The sequence below is a fragment of the Dermacentor silvarum genome, chromosome 7 (genome assembly GCF_013339745.2).
Source record: "Dermacentor silvarum isolate Dsil-2018 chromosome 7, BIME_Dsil_1.4, whole genome shotgun sequence".
Classification (NCBI taxonomy): domain Eukaryota; kingdom Metazoa; phylum Arthropoda; class Arachnida; order Ixodida; family Ixodidae; genus Dermacentor; species Dermacentor silvarum.
Genome location: NC_051160.1, coordinates 132,679,240 through 132,703,427, shown reverse-complemented (window position 1 = coordinate 132,703,427; position 24,188 = coordinate 132,679,240). Strand labels below are relative to the sequence as shown.

At 46.1% G+C, this 24,188-nt stretch overlaps 1 protein-coding gene across 1 annotated transcript in view; it reads left to right on the top strand.

Annotated features, from left to right (window-relative positions):
• Positions 1-18,277, top strand: part of LOC119459188 (epoxide hydrolase 4-like) — a 52,231-nt gene extending 33,954 nt beyond the window's left edge. Inside the window, exons 4-6 of the mRNA XM_049671624.1 lie at positions 10,001-10,169; positions 10,683-10,819; positions 17,947-18,277. Coding sequence (XP_049527581.1) covers positions 10,001-10,169; positions 10,683-10,819; positions 17,947-18,248 — 608 coding nt within the window. The 3' untranslated portion in view covers positions 18,249-18,277. The remainder of the gene's footprint in view (positions 1-10,000; positions 10,170-10,682; positions 10,820-17,946) is intronic.
• The last annotated feature ends 5,911 nt before the right edge of the window (positions 18,278-24,188 follow it).

Sequence of the window (24,188 nt, the reverse complement as noted above, 5' to 3'; positions counted from 1 at the left end):
TTATAACATGTCACCTATCACTTTTTACCTCACACACACATAAGTAAACAATTTTATTTGTCTTACAATGGCTTTCATCATCCATTGGAACTGTAGAGGCCTGATACATAATCTAGGTGACATCAAAGACATCATAAATAAGCTATCGCCAGTTGCATTCTGCTTTCAAGACACGAACTTAAGCCCCAAAAATACACATTTTCTGAAAGGTTTCACTGTCCTACGCAAGGACCGCGAACACTCCAGCCATCTTTCAGGAGGAGTCGCCATAGTTGTGCAGGGCGGCACTCCTACCCGAAATGTCCAATTAAATACATCTCTCGAGGCTGTAGCAGTCACAGTTCTGTCTCATAAAACCATCACCATTTGTCCACTGTATCTTCCACTCCATAACTATTTTACTACTAAAGATTTAGAAAATTTAACAGACCAGCTGCCGGATCCGTTTGTCTTAGTTGGGGATTTTAATGCTCATTATATTCTTTGGGGCAGTGACAAAACTGATCCAAGAGGCGAGCTCATTGAAGATTTTATTTTGTCAAATGATATCTGCCTTTTAAACTCGGTTGCATAAACATATTTTTCACCGACTTCACGTACATTTAGTTGTTTAGATTTAACTTTTTGCTCACCGTCTCTTTTTAGCGATTTTAAATGGGAAGCCCTCGACACGTCATATCGTAGGGATCACCCGCCGTAGTGATCACCATCACCACCAAGCTTAGGCATTAAGCCACGCGGGTAGAAACTGCAGCTCTCTGACTGGCCAGTTTTAATTGGAGCATGAGAAACTGAAATACTCTTCTCACCAGAACTGAGCATTCACGAACTCGATAAAAAGTTCGTTCAGGTTAAAATCTCAGCCGCAGAAACAGCGATACCTCAGTCATCCGGTATTTTGCGCCAAAAACTAAATACCGGGTGGACAGACGAGTGTACTGAAGCTAAAAAACAACAAAATAAGGCCCGGGGAATCTTACGAAGGCATCCAACCTATAACAACCTCCTAGGCTTTAAAACAGGCCAAAGCCAAAGCAAGATTTGTTCGGTGTCAGGCGGAGACATCATTATGGCAAAAATACGTATTTTCAATTAATCGTTCGGTCACATTTAAACAAATGAGGTACCGGGTTAGAAAATTTAAAGGAGTGTACACATCATACACGATACCACTACTTACAAGTCCAGGCACACAAAACACTAGAAGACCAGGCCAACTTATTAGGCAAACACTTTTACAAGATCTCAAGTTCGGCGAATTACTCAAACATTTTTAAAATACAAAAAAGTCGGCTGAGAAACAGAGACTTCCCACTACTGGTGCTTCAATGAAACTATATAATGACTCCCTTACAATGCAGGAATTAAACAGAGTTCTTTCGGCCGGTAAAAAAGCAGCAACAGGTCTTGACCGGGTTCACTACATAATGCTGGAGCACCTAGCTCAAGCATCGGTAGAGGCAGTCCTTCAATTTTTCAACAAGATATGGCAATCTGGGGTAATGCATATAGACTGGAAAAACGCCGTAGTAGTGCCTTTTCTAAAGTCTGGTAAACCTGCATCATCCCCAAGCAGCTACAAACCCATTGCACTAACAAGTTCTCTAGCCAAATCATATGAGAGCATTATAAACGCGAGACTCACATTCATCCTTTAATCAAGCCACCTAATTGACACGCACCAGTGCGGATTCAAAAGGGCTGCTCCACCACTGATCATCTCGTCCGACTAGAACATGAAATACGTGTTGCGTTACTACACAAACAACACTGTCTCGCTGTTTTCTTGGACTTAGAAAAAGCGTACGATACCACGTTGCGGTATGGAATTTTGAGAGACATGGCTGAATTGAGAATTCGTGGGAAAATGCTTAACTTCCTTTACGATTTCATGTCAAATAGAACATTTCAGGTATACGTCTCGGCACAACATTCAACACTTTCCCGAACATTTACACAAGAAAATGGTGCCCCACAAGATTGCATTCTCAGCACGACACTCTTCATAGTCAAAATAAACTCTGTAAACAAAATCATTCCATCGTCTGTTATGCATTCAATATATGTCGACGATTTGCAAGTGGCTTGCCACGCCTCAAACCTATCCACCTGCGAAAGGCAGCTATATACAAATAACAATAAATAATCTCACACAATGGGCTGATCAAAATGGTTTCCGCTTTTCAACCCACAAAACCGTTACAGTGCTGTTTTCCCAGAAGCGTGGCTTACATTGCGATCCAGTTTTGACAATGGATGGTGCAACACTGCTGGTCAAACGATACTACAAGTTTTAGCCGTAAGCTTTGACACAAAAGTGAACTTCCTAGCCCACATTACCACAACAAAATAAGGCAAATAATGCAATAAATATTCTCAAAGTGTTATCGCACAAGCACTGGGGATATGACCAAATATGTCTACTACGTATTTACCGGTCCCTTGTGCGTAGCATTATCGACTACGGTAATGTATTTTATGGTGCAGCCAGGCAATCCTACATTAAACGACTTGATCCAATTCATAATCTTGGCCTACGATTGGCGAGCGGTGCCTATAGAACATCGCCCGTCCTAAGTTTATACGTTGACTGCAATGAGCCTTCCGTACAGCACCGCAGAGCACTACTAACCCTTTCCTATGTACTGAGGATTCGGTCAACACCACAACATATATGGTACAAAATCGTAACACAATGCAACTCTCAGTTACACTACACAAATAAACCGAACATGATACGGCCACTTGTCTTACGACATGAGGAATACTGTCACATTTATAACATTTCCTATGAGGTCCTGCAGGTTGCTGAAAGGCCGCAAATACTGGCCCCATGGTGCGATTTTACACAGCTATGTGACTGGACGCTAACCCACTTAAAGAAAAAGGACACCCCACAAGAACACATAGTGCAAGAGTTCCGCACTATAAAAGACAAATATAAAGATCACATATTATTTTACACAGATGGTTCTAAAACACAAGAATACGTGGGTGTGGGAACCATAACGAAAAATTGGGAAAATAGCATTCGAATACATAATTCGGCTTCAGAATTTACCGCCGAAGTTATGGCTATATGGACGGCAGTAAACAAAGTTATCACCGACAAACAGAAGAGTGATGTCATTTACACCGTTTCGTTGAGTGCACTAAGAGCTTTAAATTTAAAATCTGCCTGTGAACCGCTGCTTGGCGATATCTTAAACATGGTTGATAACAACAAATACGGACGAACCATACGATTCTGCTGGGTCCCTAGCCATGTTGGGATACCAGGGAATGAATCGGCAGATAGATGCGCGGCCATGGAAGCGCACAAAGACCTAACTGACTCAAACATTTCACACAAAGACAGTATCCGAGCAATTCGTAAAGCCCTGATATCAAAATGGCAACAATAATGGGACTTTGGGACTCCTGCATCAATAACAAGTTACACATAGTCAAACCCCTGCTTGGCGAGTGGAAATCATGTAGTCACCAGCAACGGATCTATGAGGTGATATTATGTCGACTTCGAATAGGGCACACACATCTGACGCACAAATTCTTACTTCGAAAAGAAGATCCGCCAACCTGCGATAAGTGTAATGAACTTCTTACAGTAATACACATTGTTATGACATGTCCAGACATAGACGAACACAGACGAAAATTTTTGCAGAATATGTATAACTTGCACATATCTTTACACCCGCCTCATTATTGGGAGATGATCCGCTAGTGCCAGTCACTGACTTGTTCGAGTTTTTAGATGAAGCCGTTTTCTTTACATAGAATATAAGGTAACGCAGCTTTCGCTGCATTAACATTTTATTTCTTAATACTATGTGGCTGGCGCAGAATGACCTTTGTCGCTTTTGCGCCAATAAACCGGGCGCAAAATAACTAACTAAATAGGCTATAAATATTCCGTAGTAGTTTCATAAGTTACCTTAAGCAAAATGCTTGGAGGTACTTAAAATCCATATTTAAATTTTGCGAAAATAGCTTCTTTAGATGATGCTGGTTGGAATGGTGGCTGTTAGCATGAGGTTGGGAGCGACATATAGTCTCATAACTCGGCGTTTCTGTTACCATGTGTGCGGCATCAAATTGTCACTCCGCATAATTGACCTTATTGGCGTGCATAGACAAACTAAAGGTTTCGTGAGTCTTGCTCTTCACGCCTTCTGTTCTAATGCATTTTCTGCGCGAAGTTTTCTCGTTGAATGAGAGACACATTGATTGAAAGACAAGTGGAAAGCCTGCTGAACACACCATATCTTTCTAGCGTGCGGCAATGTAAGGAAGAAAGAGACGGAACGGAAAGATGAGAGAGATAGGAAGGGAGATTGTGCTCGGAGTTGATTGCTCATCTGGCGCGCTGAGTAGGAATGCGGATTGGGACAAAACCTGTGTTCCTATCTTGGGCGCACCAATCTCACTATTTCGCGTACATTAGGCCGGACGTCCAGCATGAATGATCAATGAAATTGGCCAGGCTACAATGTGCCTGATCTAGTACGCAGGCACATGCATGCGGCCAGAGGAGGCATTGCACTCCACTGCCAAAAAGTCGAAGTGTGCAGTATGAATCAGAACGAGCTTGATTGGCCATAGTTTAATGCTTAACGGGCATTTTATCAACTATTACACACGTGCCATAACCAGCTTTAACAAATATCACATGCGTTTTATAAATTACTGGTATGGTATCGCTCCCACATATCGCTGCTCCATTGCCAAGTGCAAGGGTATTTTATTTTATTGCAGTGAGAAATGACTTTTGCGTTTTACAAGATCGTTTCTAGCAAGACATGCTCTCGTGCGCGCGTAACCCTTTTAACTTATGTGCCGTCGTCCTCTAAAGACGTCCAATTTTCTGAAGGATATTACGTCTCAAAACGGCATTGAGCATTATTTGGCTGCTTCCCACAAAGTGATCCCTGCACCAGCGCGCGCCTAGTCGACGACGGAGCCCTGCGGCGCCTATTGACGGGTCAGCAAAGGCGCTCCCTTTCTGATGGCAGTGACTGTCAAGGAAGCGGTAACGACCTTCATGGCCAGGCTACTAACCGTAACAAGTTGACCGTCATGGAGAGCCCACTAATTGCGGCTAGTAGCCAATGTCGATGACGTTCGTGGAGCAGTGCAGACCCCTCTTTCTCATTTCCTTGTCATTGCATCGTAGGCGCGTTGGAAGGTTATACATCCCAGCTGAGTCCAGGAATATGGTGCACATTGGCGGAGTGCTGTCAACAGTGTGAGCCTTGTGAATTACTGAGAGAAGATCATCAAATTTTCTTGTTTAGTTATCAAGGGAAAATGACTGTTTCAAGACCGGTGTAGTGTGCTCCGGCATGTAGTGAGATCAGTAACGTCATATGATCGGAGATAGTTTGTACTCCCATATCGATATAGCTTGTGAGATTCAAATATGGAAATGAACCCGTTTCCTGTTTCCTTCAGTCTTCCAACCTCATCTCCCTACCAGCAAGGAACTCCCTTGGATAGAGACAGACGACGGCGTGTGTCCGCTTAGTCAGCTTTGAGTGCCGCCCCGGTATAACGCCGGCCAGCTACCGTGCTTTCGGCGTTCCGGTGGCGTAGGCAATTGACCCTTTTTCTATCGCCTGAGTGAGAACCACTAACTCCAGAGGCGGATCACAACAAGGCGTAGCTTAAAACAACTGTACACGACAGGAGAACCACGAATGAGGTGAGCTCGTCCTTTGCGATTCTCGTTAGTGTCACATAATGTCGTACCTACAGCCATATGCACTGTTTTACTAGCCACGGTGAGAGACACATCAGAGACGCGGGAGCACGTGCTCCGCTTCGCAAATATGCGAGAATCGCGAGTACGTTGCGAAATGTGCTATAGCTATGCTCCGCAGAGTTAAAGGCGAAGTCAAGGTCTCTTTGATTTGGCGGCACTTTTTTGAAACACTTCTCGAGAGTGCCTTGCGTGGTGCCGATTTGCAAATTGGTATTTGCAAATCTAGGAGAGGAAGTGCTCCGACCAAGAGCTGTGCGTCGATTTCCAAATTGGTGTTTGCAAATCGAGGATTCTTCTACTTGTTATCGCAATTATCGCTATCGTGAGAGCACTACGACGTGGCCTAATGAAATGGCAGCCGTGGATTCTGTTTCTTTTTTACGTTGTAAAAATCGTTCCCAGTGAAAACCAATTGGAAGCTATTTCCTGCTTTACAATTAAGTTTTACAAATGTGTTCTGACAACCAGTCAAGCCTCGAACCTGTATTTTACAGCCTTATGTCAGATATAAGGTAACTGTAGAAGCCACAGCAGGAAAAATTTACATCCACGCACCATGAATCAACTAGCACGTCGCTATGTCCCCTACTACCGAGAGCTTCCACGACGCATGCATTTCCTAAGTAACGAGTGTAGGAGAACCACGAGCCGGTGCAGAACTGGCCTTGCACGAAGTCACATGGAAGAAGGCTGTGAGGCTGAGTGCGGTTGCCTTTCATTTCGGGGCCAAAGTGCTGCACTTCCTGAAATATCGCTGAAAGTGCTGAAAAATCTAAGAGACCATCACCAAAAGCACTTAGGTGATGGTCGCACATTTTCTCTATTAAAGAACGTCTCACATGTCGTGTGAACATTCATATGATGCGATGGACACCGCCAAGGACAGAACCACTAGATTTCTCTAAAGAAGGAACATTTATTTATGTATTTATTGATTGATTTGTTTATTTATACCTGTAACCTCACGGGTTTCGACATCGAAACCTTGTGTGAGCTTGTGTGAGGGGGCATGAGTGTCATTTATCGTTTTAAAAGCCGGAATCATGGCTGTATACAACAGAAAGAAAAGAAAACACACGACACTTTCGCTGTGTAAGGAAATACTTAAAAATTTATACAGAAAATTAAACAATTAGCAATGTTAAAGAAGACCCACGAAATGTTGGATCTACAAAAAGGCCATCATTTAGACAAAAAAATTGCCGCGTATCTGCGTGCTTCGCTGCAAATGTCGTCGAAAGACGATAGTCTTCTGCCGGCCGTGGTACATGAGTGCTGGTCTGATCCGCGGCCACCCGTGATGCTGTTCTCGTACCATTTCCGTCCTGGCATGAAGGTTTGTTTGAACAGATTTCATTTTATCGCATTATTTCATCAAGCGGCCATTTATGTTTTGCCCTGCCTCAGACAGCGCTTCCTTTATGTTGAATCGGCCGCATCTGGCTGGCATTGATAAAATTGAGGAGGCGCTGCGTGAGACATGGACGCCATCTGGCAATACATTGGGAAACATGAGCTTGTTTCCCGATGTATTGTTTCCTTCCTCCATGGCAGAGGGCGCTCGTCGGCGCGCAGTCGGGGAACGTCGTTCGTCAGCGCGAATAGCATGGCATTTTCAGCGCAGCTTAAGAAACTAGGGTCTTTATAGTTACGTATCTATGTATTTTCTATTAAAGGAACACACCTCCCAATACTTACCTAGTGATGTTGCGCCTCAGATATGCGTAATATTTACTTTGTGATCGATAACGTTCACAAGTATGAACAGCCGTACCAGTTTAAGTAGTGTGGGTGGTAAGCAAGTGGTCCAACTTTGGCCGGGTGGCTGAATCGGGTGACAGACAGACAGACAGACCAAACTTTTAGCGTTTAAGTTCCCCAAGAAAGACTATCGTCTTTAAAATACATTTCTAGTTATACAGAAACCGCGTATTCAGCAACCTCCTCAAGATTAAAGCGTCTAGAACGTTCGATATTTCATGGGGAAGTTTTATTCCAATATAAGATGGCTCGTGGCAATGCAGATGTGCCAAATGTATTAGTTTGAACGTAGAGACACTGAAAACTGATTATTGTGCAGACGGCTAGATTGGCTGGCCAAAGGGCATCCCATACCCTGCGGGCCTAGCCTGCTATCTGGGCTCCGTATACGACACAACTGTAAAAAATACTATTAAACGCCTTAGCAACCAAGCTACTCAAATGGAATGCTCATCTCCCGCACCGCAACCAAACACACGGGAATGAAAGAGGACACCCTTAAGCGGTTCGTACAAGCCATCACTATCAGCCGCATCCTATACGTCACATCCTTTCTATGCCTCTCCAAGGCCGAGAAGCACAGGATTAACATAATTATAACGAAGGCATACAAGCAATCCCTGCACTTCCCTCAATCGACGGCGAATCAGAAGCTAATAGAATTGGGCGTACATAACACCATTGATGAGTTAAATGAGGCCCAGCGCCTTGCACACTACGAGGGGCTCTCACAAACAAAGACCGGGTGCCATATCATCCGCACCCTGGACATCCAGTACCTTGCGGAGAAGGGAGCCAAGGTCCCCATAGCCCCGGACCTCACAGACATGCTCCTCATCATGCACCCTGGATACAATGCAGGAAGGCGCGCCGACCGCGCTAGATCTACAACTCAACAAGCGTTATTAGAAACCCACCCATGTAGCTTACGCAGACGCAGTGGAGTGCCAGCAACTACCGACCGTGGCCCTAGCTGTGGTCACAAGGTCGAACCATACCACTAACACAAGCAGCTCCATACGCAGCACACAAACCGAACAGGTTGAACAAGCTTCAATCACTTTAGCCTACGCAACGACTACGGCCTCTTGCATCATTAGCGACTCCAAGTCGGCTATCTACAACTTCATTAAAGGTCTCATCTCACCGCAAGCAAACCGCATACTGTCAAGGAAATTTCTATCCCGTCGCCGCCGCGTTCAGTTAATCTGGGCCCCGGGCCATTCGGGCCTTGCCGGGAACGAAGTAGCTGACCATGCTACTCGAGAAATCGTCCACCAGGCCCGTCACCGTCATCGGAGCACCGATTGCTTTACCTTAGATGTTTTGAAATGACACGTTTCTTTTTGTTTTTAAGCGTCCCAAGGGTTCGAATAAATCATGATTTTTTACACTGACCCGATTGAACAAGCGTTTACATAGGTTCGCGTACCAACTCTTGTAAGTTATTAAGAGATACCACTTTTCTTTAACACACTGGTGGAAGAAAGAAGCCAAACGTTAGTGTGAAAAGCTTTGTAAGGCCGCGTTTATGGCTGTAAAAGTACCTTTTTTCCTATTGAGAAATCACGTGGCTCGTGCATACAAGCAAACTAATACTAAACAGAATGAGTCGATGGTCACTGAAGCCATGAATCTATACTACAGTGGACCAAACGTTTTCAGGTACCGATGATAAAGCATGGTCAAATGTGTTTAGGTGGAGTTTGGCTGATCAATTAGCTGAAATATTTATGAAGCGTTACATCAAGATATTCCTTGGAGCGGCGTGAATGAGAATTTAGTTTTCGCTAGTCAATGTCAGGGTAGCTGAAGTCTCCCAATAGAAATACGTCCGCTTTCGGAACCTTTGAGATAGCTCAGTATCGTTAAGCTCTCATGGAAATCAGTAACGAAACTAATGGGCTCTCTGGCAGCCTGTGACAGACCGCGAAGATGCCTTTCGATGCTTATTTTTACCATTAGGTGCATCTGATCGTTATTTAATGCCGACCATAAAGAATCTGGTGAGTTTTTTGGCAATTATGGTTTTCATGATTGCGTTTGAACTTGTTGGTATCATGCAGGTCGTCTATGTACACGGCACTGATCTTCAGTGTTTGAGTTTGAAAAGTGCTGGGAGTTTCTTAGGGCCATGTGTGATTCTGTGAATGTATCCAGGATTAGGGGAAGGGGGCACATAGCTGATTTTCGTAGCAGTTATAAATTAAGGTTGAATCCAATAGTAGCTTCTATTTTAGCGATGTTTCTGCGCTGCGAAGAAACGCCAGGAATCCTAAAATAAAGTAACATTACTGCACATATGACACGTGAAATACGATTATTGTGTTTTACATTACACAATGGGTGCATTTTCCTCGATAAGATTTTAGCGATGCTTGCCAACTGCCATATTGTACTTGCATTTATGAAAAACATTTACCAGGAAGAGAATGCAATCGTATCAGATGACGATGTTTTTCTTTTTACTCATAGGCAAGAAGAAAGCCATTATTGTGGGGCATGACTGGGGGGCTGTCATTGCCTGGTGGCTAGCTACAAAGTACGAGAACCTGGTGGACAAGCTGGTCATCATTAACGGACCCCATCCCCTGGCTCTAAGGTACCAACTGGAACACAGTCTCAGCCAGATGCTGATGTCCTGGTGAGTGCCTGCTCATGGTGTTCGAGCTCTGTCCCTTTCGTTGCATTTGCATAAGCTGCAATGTCGCTTGGGCGAATTGTCGCTTTATTAACGCTATCGCTTGTCTTTTACGATAAAGTCTACGGGTTCTACACCATAGGAGGCTACATATATATGGTGGCAGTCGATTCATAACGTTGCGCGGCGACATCAACCGCTTATCGGTTTATATAAACTCATTACGCTTTGATTACCCTAATTTCATTATTCGCTTTCCTGTGATATTCGCCACTCTTAATTGTTTATTTCATGTTTGATTCATATCTTCTTTTACCCGGTATAAAAAATAGCAAGTTTTGCACATACAAAAGGTTATCAGCTCTTAGATCTTCTTATCCCGTTTTTGCTCCTTGCAAGGATGTGGGCCATAATATCAGCACAAAAACGTGCATTCTAAATACAACAACGCAAAAGAAGCTTGGCGAGTGTACTTTCGTTGCGCAAGCAATGCGGCTGTAAATTAACTCTCTGCAGGTACTTCGTGGCATTCCAGTTACCGTGGCTACCGGAATCCAGTTTCTGTGCCAACGACCTTCAGCTACTGGACACATTACATGGCGCATACGATGAGGAGGAGCGGGAGGCCTTGAAATACACATTCAGCAAGCCGGGTACGCATTATGTAGTGGCGACGGTTTCGTCACCTTGCTGGCGGCTTGAACTTTGTGCTATAATTTTGAATTAACGCTTGCTTGCTTTATCGAATGTTATCCAGGTTCAGATACCATTAGGAGAATCTGGCATTACTAATGAAGCTTCTTATAAGAGAGCTTGCTGTTTCTCCTCGCCTGTGTGAAGCAGCACGGAATAAACGCACGATTGACGTAAGTAAATTTACTCACACTTACCGAGTGCAGTTTAATTGCCTGCAGGCAACAATCCACAGAGGAGTGCAGGCCTCACGCAGTTATACTCGCACGCCAACGATGCGCATGCTCCGCCACACATAACGATGACGTGCCGAGTACGAGAGGTGTTCACAACGCGGATCTCTACAATTCATAGAATTATGCATATTTTGTTCTATTAACACCTCAAGTGCAGTAGTTCAGACAAGGATGCTGGCTCGCACGCTACAGCGGCACTTTCTGGGTGATTTCAACCGCCTGCGTGTTTGTAATGAACACTGTGAACTATGCGGGGCTTGATGCTCCTTATAGCTTACCGCATCAATCTAGAAGCAAGCTGAAGCGTTTCGCTTTCTTTACAATTATTCGATTTTAAAGGTTTAATGAGATGCTGCTTGTGGTACTGCGGGTGTCACTGAGCATAAAATGCGCCGCCAATACCCTTTTTAGAGCAGTAGGTTTTCGTTTGAAGCAGCAAAAACGGCTGCATGAGAAGTTCAATGGAGGCGCACGTATGTTTCATTCTTCTATTGAAGCGCCAGACACTTCCCTCCTTGAAACGCAGGGACCTCTCCTGTCTTGAAATTTAGGCACTTCGCAAATGGTCCTCATTTCCTTATACCGTGAAAGTGCCATACTCTGGTTTTCCACTCACCAATGCATCCACGAGTTCTGGTGGGCAGTAGAGATTCTCCAGTGTCAGACAGTAGTAGCGGTCCAGATGCTCGCTCATAATTGCCCGCTCAGCATTGGTATACACATATCATTGTCGGTGCCAACAATTCCCTTTCCAGTGTCAATAACCATGTTTGAAACATAGACGCTTTCACACTCACAAAGGAAACATAATTTAATCTCGAGCCGTGCTCTGTTTAAAACGATATACTGGTTACAGCTTAGCCGTGCCTTGTACAAGAGGTAACTGTCATCCACGCTTACGTGACATTCGGTGTTGTGCACAGAAAGGAAACGCCGTCTATCTCTTTGACCACTAGCCACGCTTTCCACTGCATAGGTTGAGAATGATGAGCCAGGTCGATGTCAGCTTAACTCTTGACATAAAATTTCGGAACCTTATTAGTATTTGAATATAGTTTCGGCTCATGATCTTTCTGAAATTTGGTATTTCGACGACAGCGCACCTGGACCAGTACATAAAGCTTTTGGTTTCTGGATTATAACATAAAAAATAATTAGTTCAAGAAATAAACAAACATGTTGCATAACCGACTCCTTGCATGGGGCCGGGTTCTCACTCCTGTGCTGCTTAGCGGTTTGTCTCTAGAAATATTATATCACAATTTTCCATCGTCACAAACAGATACAAGTATCGGACGCATTTGTCACCTGCTGCATTTACGTGGGGGCTTGGTGCTGGCGTGAAAGGAAATCGTGAAAGCGCTGGGGGGCGGGTGTGCCCATGTTGATAATCTACCATTGCCTACATGCAGTCCCACTGTCATCTTGGGAATCCGAAGTGCCTGAGCACTAGCTGTGCAGTTCAATGAGCTAGTTGTCTCTTCCTGAAGTCAAGTTCACTTCTTGTTTTTCTTAAGTTGAAGAACCGTTTATAAAACTTCGGTTCTGGCCATTTTTGCAGGCAGAGTTTCCGCCACAAAAACAACTGCCAGGTGACGACGTCATTTTGCAAAGCTTGCCAGTACAAAATCGCCCTGCTCGGCAGATAAGGTGCATTCACCGTTATTTCATTTCTTGTGGCGTCACCTGTTGTGCAAAAATCGAATAAACGAATGTAGTAAAGCCGAACTAACTTTTGCGTGGTGAAACGTTCGCAGTTTTACTGTGGACTGGCCCAGTTTGTCGTCGGTTGAGCGGTACGGATTTCAATAACCAGCCACGATCGTCTTGGAAGGGAAAGGGCGAACATCGTTCTAGTTCACCACGTCCAATTAAAAGTAGGAATTCTAAATTACCAAGCCATAATGTAGTAAATGTTTTACTAGTGTTTTGTCTTATAGGTAAGCAATTGGAAGCCTTAAGTGCTCAAATAAGCCTGTGGTGTAAATAACCGAGACGATAAAGCGTTTCAGTACAGGCAAATCAATATTTTTACACCGCGAGAAATCATGCAAAATAAAACTAGGTACTTATGATCAGACGCTTTTTTGAAGCGAAGAAACAAAAACAAAAAAAAAACGTGGGCAGCTTGCACTAGTGCAAGGCTGGGGTAAACAACTTAGCTGGTGATCGACCTAGGTTCTTCCAGGTTTTACTGGGCTTGGCTAAGTTTTTCTAGGAAATGCGAAGTGCACGATATTCGAAATCAGCTCGCCGCCGACGCGCAGATTCTCGCTTGGCCGTGCGACGCGCTTCAAGATGAGCGGCTTCTTCTTCGAGTGTCCGGACCTCCTTTGGTCGTCCCGTGTCCAGGGTACATGTACTCGCCACAGAGTAAACGACAGTTCTGCCGCCGTCGCGGCGGCTCCGAACTTTATCTCTCCGGTGTGGTCGCGGCCAAGCTCGCCGCCGACGCGCAGATTCTCGCTTGGCCGTGCGACGCGCTTCAAGATGAGCGGCTTCTTCTTCGAGTGTCAGGACTTCCTTTGGTCGTCCCATGTCCAGGGTACATGTACTCGCCACAGAGTCAACGACAGTTCTGCCGCCGTCGCGGCGGCTCCGAACTTTATCTCTCCGGTGAGGTCGCGGCCAAGCTGCGCCTCCACACTTGCCGGGCGTGGCTGGTCGAAACCTGCGAGTCGCCGCCAGATGCGCCTGCTGCGGTCACGGACACCGCGTGCGTTCAATATTACGTATTAAATGCGGATTCTGTCCGTGGAAATGCGGACAGAAAGAGCTCCGCATTTAATATGTAGCTCAAACGTGGGCCGCTATTTTGTAGCGATGCCTTTCCTATGCTAATGCCGTTTCGCGCTTTTCACGCTTGGTCAGTGGTCAGAGCGATGGTCCGCTCACTTTATCAACGGGATCACCGGCCGTGAGCGGTGAATGATAAGACTAGTATAGAATAAAGCTTAACGCATAGCTACAAAATACCGGCCATGGGCCCTATAACATATTCCACATCTGTTTTTATTCCATACTCCTGACGACACATTTACGTAACCGCCGACGCAAGCACCGGGTGGTGACCAACGGCGTGGTTTCAACCAACCAATAAAATGCTCCTCTCGTTTAGAGGTCACCTTCGTTTGATTGAAAACGAATAGCAGTGTCTATCTTCGCAGTCTTTTCTTGTATTATTGACTGACAAGAGACGAGGAGCACGCAGCAGTGGCTATAGCTTTCGTAGGGCCGAGCTGAAAGTAGATATCCAGAAGAGCAGCGTGTCGCCGCCATCTGAGATTGGCCTGCTTCGCCTTGCTTAGCTTGCGGTGGCTGGGCGAAAATCACCGCGGCGTGCAACGGAAGGTTAAAGGTTTCGCTAAAACAGATCCTGAACGCAGAAGAGTTGGCAGAGCAATGTCATCAACATGCCGAAAGGGATTGAAAATGTTATACTGCCTTGCGAAAATGCTTACTTTACGGAAATAAATTCACGGCCCCCGGCATCTCCGAGTAGGCAATGTCCGAGTGATCGGTAGGCAGACATCTTCGATTCCTTTCGGAAGGGGGATGTCTCCGGCTATTCCAAAGAAAAATCAGTTTGGCTCGGCATATTAATGCATCTTTAATGCATACATGTCACTTTGTCGTGATGAGCTTTCGCAATTTTCTGACGTCACGTGACGGACAGGCGAAATGAGTGCAGCCTGAAAACTTTTGAGTAATGGCAAGAAATAAGCAGAATCGTAAATAAATATGGCTATTTTGTTCGGTCTAATCATGCATTATAAGTGTGTACACGTCATATCCAATGGTGAGCTATCGCGGTATTTGTGACGTGGCGGAACCGACAGGCGAAGTGGACGTGGCCCGAAAAGTGCTTGACCAGTCATGGAGATCTGGTTGCAAAATCGAAATAGAAACACTTTGAAATAGCTTTACGTTATAGCTCCCCATGAGTGTTAGACACGCTTTGAAAAAGGGCATTGGGGCTGCCTTGTTGCAATTAAAGTTCATTTGCTAAGCAGCGCAGCCAAGCAGAAAAATTTATTAAGGAGCTATTCAGAGGAAAGTGATCCTCATTACAGATTATTACATGACGAATGACGCACTCGTATGCGTAAAGGAGGAAGCTTCCTGAAACTTGTTGGAATAAATCATTGATACGCAGCAAGTAGGGCAGCCAATACCGAGCCCTCTAGAACTCCGGCAGCAACATCTGCGACAGGCGATTTAGCTGTACGGGAACACGTATGTTGTGACCAATGAGCTAAAAAGTATACACATCTTACTGTGGAATTCGAATCTACGCGAAGCATTTTGCAGGTGGCTGGCTAAGGCATCGACCATGCGGCGGCGACACTTCAAGCGGCTCTTTGACTCTCTCGATGACTTCGAGCAGGCGCTCATTGGGGAGCGCGAACATGCTAAGGGTCAGAAAGAACGTAGGCTTGGCTAGCTGCTCGGTCATGGCGAACACGTTCCCCTTCCTTTGTGTCAAGTAGTACCCCAGTAGTACGCGATTCTCGAGCTGGTCAAGGAAATCTCTGAGGAACGAAATGTCCACGTTGACGCATTTATCGACTAAGCTGCGGTCTTCCAGGGGGATCTCTGTGAGAGTTAAGAGCCGCTTGGGGTGCGTGGGATGGGAAACTTGCTTTTGATTCGCAGTTTGGGCATAAGAAACCACCATCATGTGCTGCGCAGCCGACATATTCGGATCTGTTACGTGCGCCAGCTCAGTCGGCGCAGGTAGTATGCGACAATCAGGCGAGAGTCGGATGATAGAGCTCGAAAGACGACGATGTCGCGACCACGCCGGCAATGCGAACATGAGCATAGACGCAGCTGCTCAAGTTGGCGACAGTACCAGCCCCGACCCCTCAGGAGGCTAGGCAGATTGATACACACACTCAAAACTATTATCTGTGGCATCATGGTATCATTTCCTTTATAATCAAACGTCTTTGTGAGCGAAGCATAGAGATCAGGTGCTGTGAAAAGATCCTCTTGTGTACCACATGAGATTCAGGGCTCTTAAATAAGGCACTGCAAAAAATGCGGCACTATATTACAACGTATTGTCAAATGCATAAACATTTCACTACGCAGTGTAGTTATATAGTAATCACCACATATCTGAACAAACTTGGAGGACGCTTAAGCTTCGCCTTTAAAAGTGGAACGTGATACCATTCAAAAATCACTGACTGCTGCTCACACCTCCCGCCAACTGTAGCTTATGTAACCATAATGTTTACCTGGAAACTCTGGCGGCGAAAGCTATGCACGAAGTCGAGCTTTCTGGGTCTTCTTTTATTTCCTCCGAACGGCTGGCGCCGCCACTGTAGCGGATGCGCGGAGTCGAGAGCCATCTGGATAGTGTTGCAAGGAACCTACTGGGGCGCACCGCTCCCACTAAGAGAGACCACAAACGGCAGCTACAAAAGGGGTTTGTGTTTGAGTTTCCACGTAACAGCAATATGTTTTCTCATATATTCAAATTGCAATCCGGCGCTATCATGTCTTTAGGTTGTGTGTAAGTCACACTTAACGATTTCTTTACTCATTTTACTTTGAGAAATTTAATTAGTTCAATAACTCCTATGCGCCACGCGGAGGGACTAAGTGGTTCGGGATGATTGTTGTATAACAGACAACGCCGCCGACGCCGACACCGGATTTTCTGCGACACAGGACCCTTAACGCTGTAGCGTTAAAAAATATAACTGTGAGAGGACAAGCCAAGGGCGATATCTCACTGCCGCTAATTTTAAATGTGCTGTATGCATTTTGTTACACAATACCGCCACTATTGAATAAAAAGTATCAATATTGAACTTTTTCAAAAAACGAGGAAGTTAATAACATTTTATGGCTTAAATGTGATGTTTTTGCTTTATTGAATTAAAAGTGAATGGAACAAGAAATTGCACTTATCGTATGTGCACAAATGTTCATAAATCCAGGTTTTGCGGTCTCTAGCTCGACCGCAGAGTCGGTCACACCGGCTTCTTCGGGACCGTATTACATAATTACTGCGTCCATTGTGCACTAATAAAAACATTAATATTTGCTCAAGCTCCACCAGAGATTTATGATAAAACTTTTCTCCTGTACCTCTGAAAAAGGAGGCTAACCAAAACACTCTCACATACTTACAGTATATGCATTCCGCTGTCAGCGTCCCTACCCTAAATAAAACTGTGATTTCCCCCGCTATTCTAGAAAAGAAGTCACCGATTTACTGGATAATGCGCCTAAATGCATTGTTTGCGATGGCGCTAATGGTGCTCGAATGCTTGGGCGAGGGTCTATTCAACAAAATATCTTTCTTTGATTCCTCTGACTGTTTATGGTGGTCAGGGGTAGGGGGTGAATGGATTTTCTCCAACGTTACTAAGACCTGAATTCAAAGGACGCGTACTCTTGAGCAACCAAGTTGCGGAGCGCATTCTTCGCCGAACCGAACGCGAACTACTAGAGCTCTGTGTGATGCACTGGTTAACGGACAGGAGCTCTGCGGTGTCTTGAGGTTTGGAGTCGTAGTTACGCCTGCCATGCCGGTTTTCGCGCCGCTCGAGACAACACACATATGAGGGATCGACCTATGCTTATAGCCACCTACACTAGCGCTAAATGTGTTCTAGTTAATGGTTCTTTTTTTCCTACGTAGTTACACATTGACACAATGAACGCTACCTAAAGAGCCTCACTACTACAAATACAGGCATTTAGTCGGATCATTTTTTATAAAGCTTATAGCTCTCTAGAAGGCTTCAGCTGTTCGCTTAACTTTATAATAATGTACAATGGTTTTTGCACAATTTAGTAAGCGAACCTTTCTACTCGATGACTTTCCGCAGGTGCTTTCACCGGTCCGGTCAACTACTACCGAGCGTCATTTCGACGGCAGTCTGAGGACCCGTTCGCCTACCGGCAGCTCTATGTTCCAGCCCTGATTGTGTGGGGATGCCAGGACACGGCCCTGACCAATAATATCGCAGCGCTCTCCCTGCAGTACGCAGGTGGCGGGCGCGTCGAGTACGTGGCCAACGCCGGCCACTGGGTGCACCGCGAGCGGCCCAAGCTCGTAAACGACCTGATCAGGCGTTTCCTCTTGGACGAAACGAACATGCGTTCCCAGTTCAAATACAGTCTAAACTAGTGTATAAATTTGCGACTAAACCTGCTTCTGTAATTTTATTGTCCATATAATGTTATCTAATGAGCGCGTAAAACCGCAGCAGATAGCATTTTGGACTGCCAAAAATAAATCGTATGTTTTTGTGATGGTGTTCGAATTCAAGATATGTTTTTTAATCAAAAGGGCTGACATTTCACTAATTTTAAGTACAAATATCATGTACCATGACATAGGTTCACAGCAGTTTCGCAAGTGATTCCATCAAACGCTTTATTGCAATGTCAGTGCATACTGGCGGTGAAAACAGTTGGTTATGTTTATAAAACAGTGGGAAAGTACCATTATCTCTCACGTCACGTTAATAAAAGTAAATAGCATTGAGATTAGGCTTTTAGGTGCCGTAATTATTAAAATACATACTTTAAAAGCTCAGTTTTAGAACACTTCGAACACAACTGCTCTGTAAATGAAAATATCGGTCTGCTATAGAAATTATACACAGCCCAAAAATTTATAAACTCTGATATCGACGACAGACCTACCACGTTTAGGAACGTGTAACGTCGTATTTGAGACAACAGGGCTGAAGGGATGGTTGGTTTAATGGCAACATGCACGAGCAAGGCACGGACTGTACCCGCCGAACTATGAAACTCTTGGCAAGTATGAAGTATTGGTGACGAACTCCTGTCGCTGTAAATACACGTGCTAACGGAAAGAAAGATGTACGAAACGTCATTAAATTTTGAAAGGGAAGTGTCGCAAAGCAGTCCAAGCCAGGCAACCAATGCTTTACCATAATGAAAACTTGAAGTTTCAGCTTGTATTAGCAGGATATTTCTAGGTTATTACCGCAGACTAGACAAGTCTTGGATTGAAAACAGAACTGGCAAGCTTGAAACATGGGTTTAAAGAACACAGAAAGAATAGAAGCTATCGTATTCCAAAGTACAGAAAACAGCGTATCATGGCGTGGAATGCTAAGGGCTATGAGTGAGAAATTGAAACCAGTGTTTTGCTGCGTTGTGTTTAACCCGCTCATGGGCTCGAGGGGTGACCCGCCATGGTTTCCTAGGTGCTTTGGCTTGCGCTGCTAAGGACGAGGTCACGGGCACAGATCCCGGCCGCGGCGGCCGCATTTCAATGGGGAGTGAAATGCAAGAACGCTCGTATTCGTATGAAGAACGCTCATTGAATGCACGTTAAAGAGCCTCAGGCGGTCAAAATTAATGCGGAGTCCCCCATTACAGTGTGCCTAATATTCAGGTGGTGGTGGTTTTGGCACGTAACACCTCAATGTTTTAATTTTCCTCGACGGCTGCTGACCATGAATAGCACTTATCGGGCCTATCCGTCCTATCTTCGCATGCGACAAGCTCCAGGCAGTATGCCAGCAGTTCACCCTGTACCAAAATAAATTACTGCATAATAAAGTAAACGGCAGAACCAGCGATGCCGAGGTTAGGGGCCCACGGCTCCTTGTGTGTATTAGAGCCGATGGTACGCAAAACATCGACCACTCAGTACATGCACCAAAAAGTGCAATTCTTTCGTGAAGGGATCTCAGAGAGACAAAATCAAATACATACCTGTGATGACTGACAAAAAATGCAGAGCCCTTCCACTGCTGTGAAGATGGAAGCCAGCGAAGCTGTGACTATGGTAACTCTGGTGTAGTGAATATTGCCTCTATGATGAGAATGGGCGTACCGTTGTTGGCCACAACCCAACCGGACATGTCTATCATGAACGTTTCGATGTATTTCGTAGGCGTTGCAGGGGGAACGTACACAGTCACGATCACCGCACCGTCCAAGCGTTTTATCAAAGACGGCTATGCCAATCGCGGCGCGCACACAAGCGCTAACGTGCTCACGTGGTCACGTGGCCAGGGTGATCTACGTCACGTAAGGAAGAAGCAAACGTAAGATCCGGCGAAAACTGGGGTATAATTCGCGCTTTCTTACAATCATAAGTTTGAAATTACCGCCAACTCGGCGTTTCCATTCCACTCCATTAGGTGGCGCGACGCGTCTGAGGCGCGACGTGTCTGAAATTGTAGTACGTTAAACTTCCGATTTTCTATGCACGTACGCAATCTCCTGGAGCCTAGCATATTGACGCGAGATAGGCTGGCACCTGCGGCCGCCGGCCGCTGCAACGAGAACGACGAAGTGTGTTCTGGAACGCGCGCTCTCCGAGTGTCAGCCTACATTGAAAAGAACACCGTTTTGCCAAGGTCTCGAATGCTACCTTCGTGACATTTTCTGGTGGAAGTGCTGGGTAAATGATACGATCGCCCGAGACGCGGCGTACTCCTGACTCGCCACCAGTGCGTAGTCCGACAGAGCTCACCCCGGTACACGTCCGTACCAGCCGTCGTCTTCAGGGGCTCCAGCCACAGCACGGTCTGCTACCTGATCCTACCAGGACGATGCACCAACCGTCTACTGCTGCGCTTGCCGCGCCGACACAGGTCCTTTTGCATCAGCCGCAAACACCCAATGTGTTCCACGGAGGCTGCTCCGTGGAACACATTGAAGACGTCGAAGACTCATGAAGACGTCGAAGACTGGCTCGACCACTTCGAAAGGGTAGCCGAATTCAACGATTGGTCCCAAGAGCGCAAGCTGCGTTATGTGTACTTCGCTCTCGGGGATTCCGCAAAGACGTGGTTCGAAAACCACGAGACGACACTGACATCGTGGGACATATCCGTCGGCAGTTAGTTGCCGCCTACACCAGCGCCGACAGAAAGGAGAGAGCGGAGTTGGCGATGCAGGCAAGGATTCAAGCCCCTAATGAGAGCGTCAAGACATACATTGAAGATATGGCTCGGCTCTTCAGACGTGCAGACGCTTCAATGCCCGAAGACAAAAAAGTTCGACACCTAATGCGAGGCGTAAAGCAGGAAATATTTGCCGGCCTTATCCGCAACCCACCGACTACGCTTGCGGCCTTTCTCGCTGAAGCCACTGCAATGGAAAGGGCACTACAACAGCGCGCCAGGCAGTACAATCGAAACGTGACTTCAATTTCGAGCGGCGTCCCTAACGTGACACTGGGAAGCGACGTCAGCGACCTGAGAGAATTAATAAGAGCGGTCATAAGAGAACAACTCCAAAAAATGCAGGCGGTCGAGCCCCCAGTCGCGCGACTTTCTGTGGCGGACATGGTGCGAGACGAAATCAGGCAAGCCATCCAAGTTCCTGAACGCTTCGGGGAACCACAGCCGCAGGTGCCATCCTATCTCGCGCCACAGCCGACGGAATGTCCAGTAGAACCCCGGTGACCACGTGTGGGTGTGGACACCTGTCCGTCACCGTGGGCTCTCGGAGAAATTGTTGCGACGATACTTCGGACCATACGAGGTTGTGCGCCGGCTTAGCGATGTGAATTACGAGATCCTGCCCCAAAGTGTTGATCCTCGCTTGAGCCGACGACGTCCCCGCCCCGAAGTTGTACACGTAGTACGGATGAAGCCGTACTACACCCGCGAGTGAAGTACACCTTTCAAACCCTTCGCCGTCCTACGCAGTGTTGTGTGGTTATCCTTCGTTTTCTGTGACCACATTTGCCATTAGAGCTGACTTGCCCCCTTATGAACTTTATTCTACCCAGCCGACCGGGACGGTCGCTTTTGGAAGGGGAGAAATGACGCGAGATAGGCTGGCACCTGCGGCCGCCGGCCGCTGCAACGAGAACGACGAAGTGTGTTCTGGAACGCTCGCTCTCCGAGTGTCAGCCTACATTGAAAAGAACACCGTTTTGCCAAGGTCTCGAATGCTATCTTCGTGACAATATAACAGCTTCGTTGTAAAAACCCTCTTCGTAGCAGGACTGCTACCGCCAGCGTTGCTCCGATGTCAAACTACAAGATGCCGCTTAGAGCGTTCTGCGCAATTACCCTCAAAGTTCTCAGGCTTCAATAAGTTTCTAATAAAAGGACTCCAGAAAAGGTATGCTTCCATCGGCTGGCTGAAATGAAATTTCGCATTTCGGTATGCATAATTAATGATTTAAGTCGAATGAACAGTTAGAGTTATAGTGCGAGGGTCAGTTCGAATGCGTTGCTCGGCACAGTGGACAGTGTCGGAAATTGTTGTACACTGCTCTTACGGTTTTCTACGCACGGAATCACCTGGAACCTAGCCTATAACAGCTTCGCTGTAATATTGTTAAATACAAGTAATACAGTCGCTTTGTGACAACAATGTTGTTCGAAAAATACTTTCAGTTTGCACGGCGCCTTAATTTTCTCTGTAAGCCGAATTATCACAAAATTAGCGTATTGCAGAACACAATTGTTATGTCCAAAGTAGAAAAGGCTTTGACAAAAAAAATTGTTTAGCAAAGGAGGAGCATAGAAGAAAAAATTGGCCCCATATCTGCTTGCTTCGCTGCAAATGACGTCGAAATATGATAGTCTTCTGCTGCCCCTGATACGTAACACCCTCTCTTCTCCTCCCTCTCACGCCTCACACTCTTCCCCTCCCCTCTCACTCCTCCCATAATGGATGTAATGGAGGTTTTTTCTGAATTCAATTCAAATTTTACGCCTTCGCCCTGCGCTCGCACTATCTGTTGGGACCTTTTATTACTGTTGGCTTAAAGTTGGCAACAGAGCCTCGGCTTAAGTCGGCTTGTTTTTAACGCGTAGCGTCTCTTCGACACCATTTCTAACGCTTTGATCTTTCCTTTACTAACGACCAGTCCAATGCATATTCTTAATTAAATTAACGCTGCGGATGACGGTTATGTACATATATTTTGCCTCAAATGGACCTGAGGTGTGCTTTGCGCTGTACAATAATATTGACGTATATGATCCCGTGTCACCAGTGCTAGTAGCTCGCTTGGTTTTAGCCGGGCGGTTGACAGACACACAGACAGACACAAAGTTTTCCGCGTTTAGGTAGCTCAAGAAAGACTATCGTCTTTAAAAATGGGGGCAGCTTCGCACTAGTGGTGCGAATTCTGAGCAAACAGCGAAGCAGGTGGCCCTTCCTTAGCTGTAACTTGGCTTTTCATTAGCTTTCAGCTTCTTTCGGAAGCGACGAGTGTCCAATTCTCTGGTCGAAACCTGCCGAGCCGCCGCGAGAGGCATCGGCTGCAGTCACGGACACCGGGCGCGTTCTCCGCGAACGCGGGGAAACGCGGTGGGCATCGGCAGCAGTTCTACGCGTCCCACTACCACCTGCCCAGAACCTCCTCTCCACCCCTCATCCGCTATGTTGCGCGACGCTATTTTTATACTCTGCTTTCAGCCTCTGTCAGCCCATCTCTCTCCCCCAGCTCGGCGAACTAGTAAGTAGCGACGTAAACCTCACGCGCTTAAGGTCACACGCGCCTGCGGCGCCTTAGATGATGATGCTGCTGCTGCTGCTACCGCTGCTGCGCCTGCGACCTCTTTCTCTTATTTTTCAGTCCCCATCCCCCTGTGCAGCGCGGTTGAGTTGTCCTCTATTGAGAGACAGTTATCGCGCGGCACTTAACCCAAACTTTCACCCTTTCCAACTATAATCTATTTCTCTAGTATGTGAGGAGGTGTCGCTCCGTTGCTAGGCGACGCCCGCGACATCATCGCCAAGAGAAGGAGTTTTTGCGTACGCCAGCAGACTACCTTCAGGTTAAAAATCTTAGCTGTTCAAATATGTGCGCTTGCACAGGCGAAAATGGAATATTCATAGATGTTTAGGTACCAAGTACTAGTGGCCTAATCACACACACAAAAAATGCTGGCTCTCCCGTAATTGAGAGTAGATGTAAACATTAAATGGCTGCAGGAAAAGCAGATTGGCGCCACGACGCAGGTATGAAAGCTTACTGAGCCGAAATGAATCTGTTCTGTTCTGAACCCCGTTGCAAGTCTCGTCTCGGCCGAACAACAATGCGCGGCAGGCCGGACTGGTCACGCAGCCTGGCGCCATCTCTCGAAGATGATCTAAGACCACCCGCGCC